This window comes from Mastigoproctus giganteus, chromosome 13 (assembly GCF_048544385.1).
Source record: "Mastigoproctus giganteus isolate SK-2022 chromosome 13, ASM4854438v1, whole genome shotgun sequence".
Lineage (NCBI taxonomy): Eukaryota > Metazoa > Arthropoda > Arachnida > Uropygi > Thelyphonidae > Mastigoproctus > Mastigoproctus giganteus.
In genome coordinates, this window is record NC_143587.1 from 73,415,398 (window position 1) to 73,428,724 (window position 13,327).

General features: G+C 39.7%; 1 protein-coding gene across 2 annotated transcripts in view; it reads left to right on the top strand.

The window, feature by feature from the left end:
* The window catches only part of LOC150076165 (dolichyl-diphosphooligosaccharide--protein glycosyltransferase subunit 1), a 184,023-nt gene that overhangs the window by 100,544 nt on the left and 70,152 nt on the right, over positions 1-13,327 (top strand). For both annotated transcript variants that reach the window (XM_090388201.1, XM_090388200.1), the window contains one exon: positions 795-987. In XM_090388201.1, the coding sequence (XP_090244327.1) occupies positions 795-987 (193 nt within the window). The remainder of the gene's footprint in view (positions 1-794; positions 988-13,327) is intronic.

Consider the following 13,327-nt stretch of genomic DNA (forward strand, 5'->3'; position numbering starts at 1 on the left):
AGAAAACAGAAGACTGTCTTGGAAACAAACGACTCTTGAATCACTTCTGAATAAGATGACGACTCCTTGTGCTTCCAAAAAATGAGTGCCTAGCCAATAATGAGTGATGAACCATCAATATTAGTGTGCATTTAATCAATGATGATGAAGAATAAACATTCTTTAACATTTCTGTGACAAAAATAATTTCTTTATTATTATAATTTGCTTTATTTTAAAGGCGCGTTTTTATTTCTGTGGATAAACAGATCATTGTTCAAGCATAAACTATTATTTTGTTGACCTTTATTTAATATTACTATGGTCAAATTTCATTGTCGAGAATGTAACCCGTTTTTAACATTGTCTATGGGAAATAAATTCCCGCTTTACAATTTTTCACTTTACGAGTGCGCGCTAGGAATAAATTAATTCATAAAGCCAGGAACTGCCTAAACAGTTTCTTTAAAATTAATAAAGAAGTGTTCATCTTGCTTGTGTAGACGTATTAACTCTTTTTCATAAATATGCATTCTCTAAAAAAAGAAAAATAAAGAAAATCTGTTATGCATTGCATAACAGATTTTCATTATTTATGAAAATACTTGCTCCTTAAATACCATGGCTGCTGCTAGAGTGAAATTGTCTTCTGCCAGCTGTCTAAAAATCTTTCTGTAGCCAGTGATACTCAGTGTGCTCTGTTGCCATAGTTACCTTCATATACGCTGTTTTATGATAAATGGATAACCCTGTATATATTATGTATTAATCCATATTTTTATTCACTTTTGTAATTAAAATAATTTTTGTCATAGACAGTATTGCCAGCTTCAGCGGTTGATGTTTACTACCGTGATGAAATAGGAAATATTTCTACTAGTCATCTACGTGTTCTAGAAGATTCTGTAGAAGTAGAACTGAGACCTCGATTTCCTCTATTTGGTGGCTGGAAGACTCATTATATTTTAGGATATTATGTTCCTACCTATGAATATTTGTTTAATTCAGGTAAGCTAAATTTGTACACACAGATTTTTATGTTATTATTGAGTTGTAATCTCTTTAAGGTATCTAAATTGTTAATCATGCCAGATAGAGTGAAATATATAATTTAGAACAAGTCTGAATGCTCACTTTTATGAAAAGATGTGTAGGGATGGTTTCTATACATCAGTGTGAATAATTAACGTTTCATTATGAATAATATGTAAATCATAGTCAGTCATCAATTGTTGGAATTTGGTCCCTCAACATGGGCACCTGTACGTGGTGGTGGGACCTCCCACTGATGCTGCTAGTCCTCCAGATTAGCATCACTGGAATCCAGCATGTTTGCCATGCACTGAAAGGCAGTCCTGGTGGTTGAGGGGCCCAGCTTCGATGCACCACTATGGCCTCTGCTTCGACAAGACAGGTGGTCCCGGGTGGTCTGGCTAGGATCAGTTGGCTAGTGGGTTCACTTGCAAAGGTTAACCATGCCCCTACCCCCATGGTCTGAGGGACAAGATTCAGGCTGGCTGTGGTGCAGGTATGGTGTCTGGGCAGCCCTTGTGTCCCACTCCAAAGTGCATTTATTGCTTGCCGGGTAGTGGGCATGCGTCCCTTTGGGCTCTGTGGTGGGTGAGGAGCCCGGGCGCCGATACAAAACAAAAATATCATTTATCCTGATAAATATATTCCTTCTGGGGGGCCCGAACCTGCTCCCTATCTGAAAATTTGTCGGTTGACCCAGATGATGTCACTGCTGCTAAAAGACAGAAAACAGAAGCTACGAGTGTATCAGGTCCAACACCTCACTACCTGATTATTCACTCCACTAGTGAGAAGCCCTTAGGAAAAATGTCACCCATCTTTATCAGAACAGCTCCTTTGAGCTACATCTATGGGAGGAATGCCCATCACCGTTACCCCCCAGAAGACACTGAACTCATCCTGTGGTGTTATCATGGAATGGGATCTTATGGACATGACGGAAGAGGAATGAATTAAAACCACAAGGAGTGATCGCTGTGAAACAAGTATCCATGAATAGGGATGGGGAATTGTCCCAACGAGAAACATCATCCTGACATTTAATTTACCAACATCTAATTGAAATCAAAGCTGGCTATATTAACTGTACAGTGTGTCTGTATGTTCCAAATCCTTTGCAGTGCTTTTAGTGCCAGAAACACAGACACTCGCAAATGGCCTGTCGTGGAACTTTGGAATGCGCTCAATGTGCTGCAAAGAACCACTAAACTATAGCATGTTCAGCCACAAAACCAACCTGTATTAACTGCCAAGAAGACCACCCTGCTTATTCATGAGCATGCCACAGGTGAAAAGAAGATGAATGCTTAAGTCATTGAGCATATGCTCAGTGACTTACGGCAGAGCTGAACATATCATATCAGGAGGCGAGAAAAAACGGTGAAACCTATGAATACAAACAAACCTACCTACGCTCAGAAGGTAGCAGGGAGGTGTTCCATTGGAACGCAAACTGAAATGACCATTCCGCCGAAAGTCTTTCACTCCCATCGCACACTACCTGTTAAGTTTAAGAAAACCTGCACAGAAGGACCAATCAGCTGCCACTCCTATATCCGTACCTCCTAATGCTCTACCAGTACCTAAAGAAGTTACTGGAAAAAAGAACAAGATGCCTGAAATACCCCGTAGTTCCCAAGAAAAATAGGGATGTTGAGGAGGAGGAGGAACCAGATGACTCAGTCTTGGAACTCTTTGTGGAGGAGGAGGAAATATACACATGACAGTGTCCATACTTCCCCAAAAAAGATAAATCCAAGACTGACAAAAGTAAGCCCTCAGCATGCTGAAATAATGACAATTCCTACAGTGGAATTGTCTTGGATTCTGGCGAAATACGGATGGCATCAAGGCCCTCTTGCAGAAGCATGAGCCAATCTGCTTTTGCTTGCAGGAGACTTACTTAAAAGCAAATGATGACCCTGCCATGTGTAACATCGCAATTTTTTGTAAGGATAGAATTGCAGATGGTCCTGCTCGTGGAGGAGTGGCTATCCTTGTGGGCAACCAGACCCCAGTTCAGCCTTTGCTACTTACACGAGCATAGAGGCTGTTGCAATTCACCTTACTGTGGGTTGTTTGTTAACCCTCTGCTCATTTATTTGCCACCTGGGACTGACATCCCCCAGAAAGCCTTGATGATCTTGTAATGCAATTGCCTCCCTCTTTCTTAGTTCGTGGGGATTTTAATGAACATAATACTCTTTGGGGTAGTGCTGGTATTAATGGAAGGGACGAGTCATAGAGCATATGCTCAATGACTTCTCCCTTCTAAATGTGGAAACTAATACCTTCTTTCATATGCCTACCTGTACATTTTCTGCCATTGATCTTTCTATCTGCTTCCTTCACTCATTTGGGAAGTGGAGGGAAATGCATATGGAAATGATCACTCCCTTGTGATAATCTGTTTACATAGTGGGAGACAATGTCTTCCTTTTAGATTACCACAGTGGAAGCTTGATCTGGCTGACTGGAATGCCCTCCAACATCTGGCAGAGTTTGACATCACTGCAGTTAGTCAGGAGGAGCTCATCAATGATGCAGTCACATGCATCACAGAAAATATCATCTATGCAGCATATATTTCGAATGTCATTCCGAAAACATCTACCTGGTTTCCACCTTATCCCAAATCATGGTGGAATTCACAGTGCACGACAGCAAAATAGGCTCAAAACAAAGCCTGGAGGATATTCCGACAATATCTTACCATGGCCAATCTAATAGCTTTTAAACGTTCACGTGCCAAAGTATGTTACATTTGCCATCAGAGCCAAAAGGAATCACAGATCTGTTTTACATCATCTGTTAACCAGTCCACCAGCACTAAGGTAGTCTGGGATAAAATCTGGAAAATGAAGGGAAAATATACATCTCACCCTTCATCAATCCTAGAATATAATGGATACTCTATTGCAGAGCCAACTAACTGCAATAGCCAATGCTCTTGGGGTAACATTTTCAAACATCTCTGCAACATCTTCCCGTTCCCCGGAGTTTCTGGTCCTGAAATCATAAAATCGAAAAACAGGCACTTAATTTCACATCAAAGGGTCTTTATCCCTACAATGGTCCATTTACTATACAGGAACTGAAAAGTGCTCTCATCATTTCTAAAACGAGTGCTGTTGTACCAGATGGCATCCATTATGAAATGATTAAGCATCTTTCACTAAAATCTATGGATCACCTGCTCTTTCTATATAACAGAATCATTATTAAAGAGCAGTTTAGATGCCTGGAGCAAAGCAATCATTCTTGCCTTTGCCAAGCCAGGAAAGGATCCTAAATTCTCTAATGATTACTGTCCTATCCCTCTGACTAGTGCCTGTGCAAAATCCTGGAGAATGGTTAATTTTCATTTAATATGGTATTTAGAATCAAATCACCTTCTCTCCAGCATCCAGTGTGGCTTTTGAAAAAACAGGTCAAATCTTGATCACTTATACTGGAAACATGCATCAGGGATGCTTTCCTAAAACGAGAACATTTGGTGTCGGTATTCTTTGACATGGAGAAAGTGTATGACACAACTTGGAGATTTGACATCCTAAAAGATTTGCATATCCTTGGTCTTAGAGGGCACCTCCCTATTTTTATTAAAAACTTTTTAGCCAACAAGTCTTTCCAAGTTCGTGTGGAATCCTCACTCTCTCGTTCCTTTTGCTAAGAGGAGGGAGTACCACAAGGATCTCAGTATTAAGTGTCACACTTTTCGCCATCAAAGTAAATTCCATCGCAGAACAACTTCCTCCAACTGTAAACAGCTCCCTCTATGTTTATGACTTTTGCATATTTTCTCAGTCATGCAACATGAGGGTTATTGAAAGACAACTGTTAATCTGGCAAGGTCCTCGGGGATCACGTGATTCCCTGGACAGTGAACGTGGTATGAACGTAACGATAGCTATGATAAATCAGCTTGTGTCCGTTTATACAGCAAAAGCCTCTGGTAATATCAAACTCCAGACTCATAAACATAGTTTTACTTGTTTATGAGTTTGGAGTTTTGAAGCTTCATTTATGCCATCATGATCTACAATGATTTTAATTCCCATGCCAAAAGCAGACACTTGACGAGTCAAATATAATGCTGAATACAAGAAATCGTGGAAGAATCTAGAAGACAGCGGATGTGCAGTCAGTCCTCGCATAACACGTGTTTACACTATTCAAATTCAGTCATGCTCGATTTATAAATAGGGGAACAATATCGTATATAACACGAACCGAATTCGCTTATGCACGATTTTGCCTTTGTGTTTACAAGGCGAATCATGCAATCCAGTGCGGAATCACCCCAACTGAAATCAACATGATAGGAATGAAGAGAAGATTCTGAAAATGTATTTGTTTTTTATATTAGTGAAGGGAAAACAATTTCACCATAATAACATAAAAACTGACACAATTCCAGCTATTGGTATTATTGCAAATGCAGTTAGATCGAGTTTCCTACCAGTTTATAACAGATTCCACCAGCAGGAACGCAACTGGAAATTGTTTTTATTGTTTTATGGTAGTGACCTCCAGAAATGTGAGTTAGTGAGGTGTTAACAGTGTGTCTCTGCCTTTACAGGGTTGTTTATTCAGTTGTTACACATGCCAGCTTTGTTTGTGTATCAAGCATACCTCCTCATTTTGTAATTGTGCTTTATTCCCCAAAAATGAGTAAAATAATTAAAAGGTGTGAAAAGGAAGCATCCTGGTGAAGACATACAGATTCAGAGAGAAAAAGAAAAGCAATATGGATAGACAGAGCCAAAAATTCTTATCGGGGAAAATCTGTAGCGGCCTCATACTGGCATTTATGGCCAAGATCACACCGGCCACCATCGTCTTCTGGCCTCCGGTCCACCGGGATTTCCCCAGTAAGGCTTATGGCCAGTTTGTCTCTGTCCATAGAGAAAAAAATATGAAATTCTGAAACGCTTTGGGCAAAATGAAAGAAGATGTGATATTGCACGTGCTACAGGCCTAAATGAGGCAACACCGAGAATTAGAAAGAATGCAGAGAAAATACAAACAACTTTCATAGCAGGAACAACTGAAAGTGTAATAAAATTCATTAGATCAAGACAAAGGATTGAAACAGATGGAACGGCTGTCATCTGTTTGGATAGAAAATCAAACAAAGAACAAGTTTGCTTATGATAGAAGCAAAAGCATTAGCAATATTTTATTACGTAATTGTCGTAATAAAATATGTAAGTATTTTATTACAATTATTTATTGTGTTTGGTAATGTTATGGTTACAAACGTGTGTTCAAACATGGGTGGTCGGCACCTAACCCTATTTTTCCCATAGGGCCCTATTTATATTGCACGATTTTGCATTGCACGAGGGTTTATAGGAACACAGCATATTGTGCTATATGAGGACTGACTGTACTAGTATCGATCAATTCTTTAAAAAAAATCACATTCATTCCGAATCATATTATATCGGTTTACTTTGAGCTGGTATTACTTGGCCAAAAGTCTTTCTAAAATGAGAACCTCATCAAAAATAGCATAACTCTTCAATCCTTTAGTGTTTTAAAACATTTTAAAGCATTTTTTAAAGCATTTTTAGCATTTTAAAGTCTAACGTGAACATTCATCATGGTAGAATATTCTTGTGTTGCTTGTGTCGTCGAATACGTAAATAAGACCAATCGCAGGATTAGCAGTTTACAACGTAAAATTATTGAATTTATGAACAAGTATCCTGAGTTTGGCATTATTGAAATTACAGAAAATTAAGCGTTGACATGCTCAACTCTGTTGAAATTACTAGTCACAAGGCTGCTTGGTATTTGCTTTATCAACCGATGTCCTAGAGTTCAGTCGTTGTAACTTAATAGTTACTGTTCTAGCTATAATAGAAAATTGAACAAAGAAATGGAATGAGAAAACATGGGTGATGATTCTACCAACATTTGGAAAGAGAATTGTTTTGATAAGTACAAGAAAACGATGATGAGGTAAAGTTCAAATGGGCTGGAATTGGCAACATCTTTGACCTTCCACCGGTAAGTAGCAGGCTTACGGCCTCTAACATTGATTCAGAAGAGTAAGTAGCGGGCTCACACTCTCTGGTTACTCTATTGAATCAACATTAGTGACCGAATTGACATCATGTAATTTCTGTCAAAGTTGTTTTCACATAAAATATCTTTCATGTGTACAGGGTACACACAGGCTTTTTTTATGTAGCTATGTAACAGTGTAATCAGTATCAAGTGTTTTTTGAGGCCTGTAAACTATAACTTTACAGCAATACAAAAATTATGACTTAACCTTATCAAATAGTTTGTAACAAAATCTAAAATAGCACAGTCTGTAATAACACTTTATCCTGTCAACAAAAAAGCAGGATTAGTGTAACAATATTCTTTTTGATCTCTTAATTTTCGTGAGTTGTTCTTATATTGAATTTAGACAAAAATCACCTCAAACTAGAGTAGCAAAGGGGACAAAAGTCACAGGAATGTTTTGGTTTTGGGGAGATCTTCCTAGGGCAGTTCTCTTATGAATCAGGATTGTGTTATGTAGCAGTAATGGCAAAGGATGCAAGAAAGCAAGCTTATATAGCATTAGCAAAAAAAAAAACCCCAGTTCACCCATACATACCCTCTAAGAATTTGTCTAGTTTTCTCTTGAATTTATTCATCCTGTCTACTTCCACAACAACAGATGGAAGCCATCTTCCAACAATCAACCACCCGCTGGCTAAAGGCAAACTTCCATGCATCTATCTTGCAGCCAATCTTCCTCAACTTAAATTTATGCTCCCTCGTGTATGTAGTGTCAGCAAGTGGAAGAATACCATTAACATACAGCTTACTCAAAACATTCAAGACTTTAAACATTTCAATCATATCTCTCTGCAGATGCCTGCTCTCAAGATACTGCAGTTTTCAGGCCTGATGCCTTTCTGGGTAAGAGCACCCTTTTGTTCTCTTCACCAATCCAGTTGCCTTTCTCTGCACCCGTTTGAACAGACCTACATCACTTTCTAAAGTGAGGCCTCCAGACCTGTATACATTACTGAAGATGCGTCCTAACTATGACCTTATACAAAGAGATAATCACCTCCTTATCCCTGCTGGCAAAGTTTCTGTATGTCATTGACGAAACACCATTAGCTGCCCTGGCAGCATGTCTGCACTGCTCAGAGAATTTCATGTCTGACTGCAAAGTTACCCTCAGGTCTTTCATTCTCACTACCCTGAGTGTAGTACCACACAGTTCATAAGTTACTCTGGGTTACTGCTACCCATGTGCAGTACCTTGCATTTGTCAATGTTAAACTTCAACTGCCATTTCTGTGCCCGTTGACCCAATTTTCCTAGATCTTCTTGCAGAAGCTCACCCTGATGACTGTCGTTAACTCTCCCTGCCAACTTTTGTATCACAGAAAACTTAGATATTAAGTCGATATACCTTCATCAATATCATTAATAAATATTGAAAACAACAATAAGCTCAGCACTTGAAGCCTTGGAGTGTCCATCAATAACCACTCTGTCTTTTTCCACTTAGCATTAGTAGAGGAATATGATGCAAAAAAAGAAAGCTTATGCAGCATCAGCCAAGGGGGACCCCCCCCTTTCCCATTTCACCTCTCCATTCATTCCAAATGCCTGTCCAGCTCAGCCTTAAATTTATTTAGGTTATAAACTTCCACAACAAAAGATTGAAGTCTGTTCCACCAATCAACCACCCGCTAAATGCAAATTTTTGCACATCTGTTCTACAACTGTCTTTCTGCAATTTGAATCTCTGCCCCCTCAGTTTCTTAATTTTAGCAAGAGGAAGAATCCCATCAGCATTTAACTTGCTCAACTCATTCAAGGCCCTATACACCTCAATCAGATCACTTCGCAGGTGTCTAGTCTCCAGGCACTGTAATTTGCAGAATTTAAGCCTTTCTTGGTAAGAGCACCCCTTTGTTCCCCTCACGAATCTTGTTGCCCTTCTTTGTACTCTTTCTAGCAACTCTACATCCTTCCCAAAATGAGGCCTCCAGACCTGTAAACAGTACTTTAGGTGTGGCCTTGTACAACCATATTATTTTGCTAAGAACCTTTGCTTAGCAAAATTCCTATATATCATTGACAAAACTTCATGACCTGCCCTGGCAGCCTGTCTGCACTGCCCTGGCAGCCTGTCTGCACTGGTCAGCAAACTTCATACTTGACTGCACAATTACTCATAGATCTTTTTAACTTTCCACTTCCCTGAGTGTAGTACCACACAATTGGTACTACATTTCTCTTGAATTATTGCTACCCATATACAGTGCTTTACATTTGTCAATGTTAAACTTCAGCTGCCACTTCTCAGCCCATTTGCCTAACTTATCTAGATCCAGTTGGAGTAGCATACTGTCTTTAACTGCCAACCTTTGTATCATTTGCAGATGTGAACATTAAACTTGATATATACCTTCATCAGTATAATTGATGAATACACAAAACAATGGGCCCAGCACCGAACCCTTGGTAACTCCACTAATAACATTTGTCCATGAAGAGCAGTGTCCATTGATTACCACTCTCTGTCATCTCCCACTAAACCATCCCTTTATCTATTGTAGCAGCTTACCCTTAATGCTATACCTCTCCAATTTGTACAGCAGTCTTCCATGTGCAACTTTATTAAAAGCTTTCCTGAAATGCAAGTATATGATATCAGAATTATTTTTGACATTCAGTTCCTTTGAGACTACATCATAGTATCCAATCAAATTGGTCAGACAAGACCTCCCTTTAACGAACTCCTGCTGTCTTAACTATTACTGCAGTCTTGTCTAGATGATCCTGCAATGCTTCCTAACCAGTGACTTCATTATTTTCCCCGGAACAGAAGTTAACCTAATAGGTCTATAGTTACTTGTGTCACATCTTGAACCCCTTTTGTGAATTGGTGATATATTTGCACACCTCCAGTCCATGGGGACCTCCCCCGAGTTCAAGAAAGTTTTCATAATTATGGCTAAGGATTTGCTTACTTCTTTTGCTGCCTCCTTTAATATAACTGGATAGATCCCGCCATCCCAGGTGCCTTTCTTATGTTTAACTTCAACAATTTCTCCTCCACTTTGCTCTCTGTTATAACAGAATCACTTAGCTCCCTGTTAGTTTGATAAACTTCTGGCATTCTCCTCATTGAATAACTCCTTGTGTGAATGTAGATGCAAAATACTCATTCAGTTTATCAGCTACCTGAGCATGATCATCAATAGTCAACCCATCTATGTTAAGTGGTCCAATTTGATTCATCCTTTTCCTTCTAGAAATTGCATAAGTAAAGAACTCTTTTCTGTTCTTCTTTGCATCCTTTGCCAAAGCTTTATCGTAATCCGCCATCGGTTTCTGTGTCACCTCTTAATTTATATGCATCCCATACATTTTTCTTCTGTGCCACGAGCCTCATTAATTCATCTAACATCAATTTAGGCCTGAACCTTGAACAGTATTTCTTAATTGGAATGAAAAGCATAGTAGCCTCCAAGATTAAGTCCTGTATGGCTTCCCATTTAGAATTCAACGTTGGTAATATCATCGGTTGATCCCACTCTACAGAATTTAAAAACTGTCTGACCTCTGTAGTCACCTTTACGAAAGCAAAAGCCCTTCCCTTTAGCCTTGATGGTAGTTACATCTTTAAGTAATTCCCATATCGGTACATTGTGATCACTGTCACCCAGTGGTTCCTTTATCTGCAAATTCTTAATGCATGAATAATCACTGCTGATAATCAGATCAAGAGTATTACTCCCTCTGGTTGCCTCTTGAACATGCTGCTGTAGAAAACAATCATCCAATAAATCCAAAGACATTTGCTGGTGTACGAGTGACCAATCCAAAAGTTCCAGTCAATATCTGGAAAGTTAAAATCCCCAATTATAAGACATTCTAATTTACTGGCCCACTCTATTTCTCTGCACAATTGCTCGTTATACTCATCAGATTCATTAGGCCTCATAACACACATCTGCTCTCATTTTTCCTTTCCCAGTGCTTATTTTACACCGAACAGACTTAACACTGCATTGTCCACCAACATCAATTGGATGCACTTCCTTATATTGTGTTTCTTAACAAACAGCATAATCCCTCCTCCCTTCCTGTCTATCCTTTCTGTACACATTGTACTCCCCAAATTCCAATTCTGCACTGCTTATATCTGTGTGACACCAAGTCTCTGATATCCCAACAAAAATATCTGCCTTTAATGTCTTGACTAGCATTTCAAGCCCGTCAAATTTATTAACTATATTCCTAGCATTGGTGTACATGCACCTGTTTCTACTCTTAGTTACCCTAACACAGCCCATGTATTCCACGATGACTTCCAACAGTCCTGGAAATCTCCATTGCCTTGCTTTCCATGCTGCTGCTCATTCTAATAGAAGCAGTACAAGAATCACTTTTCTCTGCCTGCGGCCATTGTTAAACTTTGTCTGAGTATCTCTCCAAGCTAGCAGTTTTCCAACCCACCTAATGCTGCCTCAATAGCATCAGCAGATATTCTTGCTCCCTTTTTCTATTTAAGTGTACCCCATCCCTGTAGAAGTAGTCTCTCCTGTCAACAAGCACAGACCAGGCTGAAAAACATTTCTACCCCTGAGCCTTGCACAATCTCTCCAGGGCCGAACTGATCAATGATTAACCATCCCTTTATCCCTAGCAGTAACATGCCCTTAATGCCACATTGCTCCAGTTTGTACAAGCAGTCCAAGTGTTTGTACAAGTATGTGTAAAAGTATCAAAAGCCTTACTGAAATCCAACTATATGATGTCAGAATTTTTTGTTGTATCCAGTTCCTTGGTTACTGCATCGTAGTAACCTACCAGGTTGGTGAGACAAGACCACCCCTAGACAAAGCCATGCTGTGATTGAAGTAAAATTGCATGCCTATCCAAATGGTCTTGCATTACTTCTTTAACCAGTGGTTCCATTATTTTCCCTGGAACAGACGCTTAGCTAACAGGCCTGTAATTACTCATGTTGCCCTTTTAACCCATTTATGAATTTAGGATATATTCACACTTCTCCAGTCCATAGGGACCTCCCCTTAATCTTGCCGGCCTTGACTTTATCCCTTTCGGATGCTACCATGGCTTATAGGGGGAACCCTGGATACAGCAGTCAAAGCAAAAACACCTTGACCTTGTTAGTTTGAATCATAAAAATACCCATGTACTGGGTAGTGTTATGATGCACACTATCACCATAATGCTACCCTGCATAAATTTGTTATTTTGTTGTTATTTGGTTTTTTTTTTAGGAGCATTAGCAACTAAGGCCATATTGCTCCGAGAATATGCGGTGGTCATTCCCTGACCTTTCCGCATCCTCCGTATTTGGTGGTGACGGGCTCGAACTCCGGTCTAATCAAGAAGCGTCTGCTACGCAGTGCTGCTCCTTCCCACCTGGCTACGGAGGCGCCCGCATAAATTTGTGACTTGTGGTTCTTTAACTTTCATTTTTCAAGCATTTCTCTTGCTCACTCACCTTATATATGAATATAAGGTGAGTGACACTGAAGCCATTTTCATTTTAATATTGAAAAAAAAGTTCTTACATTGGGATAATGTGGGTGACAGGTTGGTGAGACAAGACCGCCCCTAGACAAAGCCATGCTGTGATTGAAGTAAAATTGCATGCCTATCCAAATGGTCTTGCATTACTTCTTTAACCAGTGGTTCCATTATTTTCCCTGGAACAGACGCTTAGCTGACAGGCCTGTAATTACTCATGTTGCCCTTTTAACCCATTTATGAATTTAGGATATATTCACACTTCTCCAGTCCATAGGGACCTCCCCTTAATCTTGCCGGCCTTGACTTTATCCCTTTCGGATGCTACCATGGCTTATAGGGGGAACCCTGGATACAGCAGTCAAAGCAAAAACACCTTGACCTTGTTAGTTTGAATCATAAAAATACCCATGTACTGGGTAGTGTTATGATGCACACTATCACCATAATGCTACCCTGCATAAATTTGTTATTTTGTTGTTATTTGGTTTTTTTTTTAGGAGCATTAGCAACTAAGGCCATATTGCTCCGAGAATATGCGGTGGTCATTCCCTGACCTTTCCGCATCCTCCGTATTTGGTGGTGACGGGCTCGAACTCCGGTCTAATCAAGAAGCGTCTGCTACGCAGTGCTGCTCCTTCCCACCTGGCTACGGAGGCGCCCGCATAAATTTGTGACTTGTGGTTCTTTAACTTTCATTTTTCAAGCATTTCTCTTGCTCACTCACCTTATATATGAATATAAGGTGAGTGACACTGAAGCCATTTTCATTTTAATA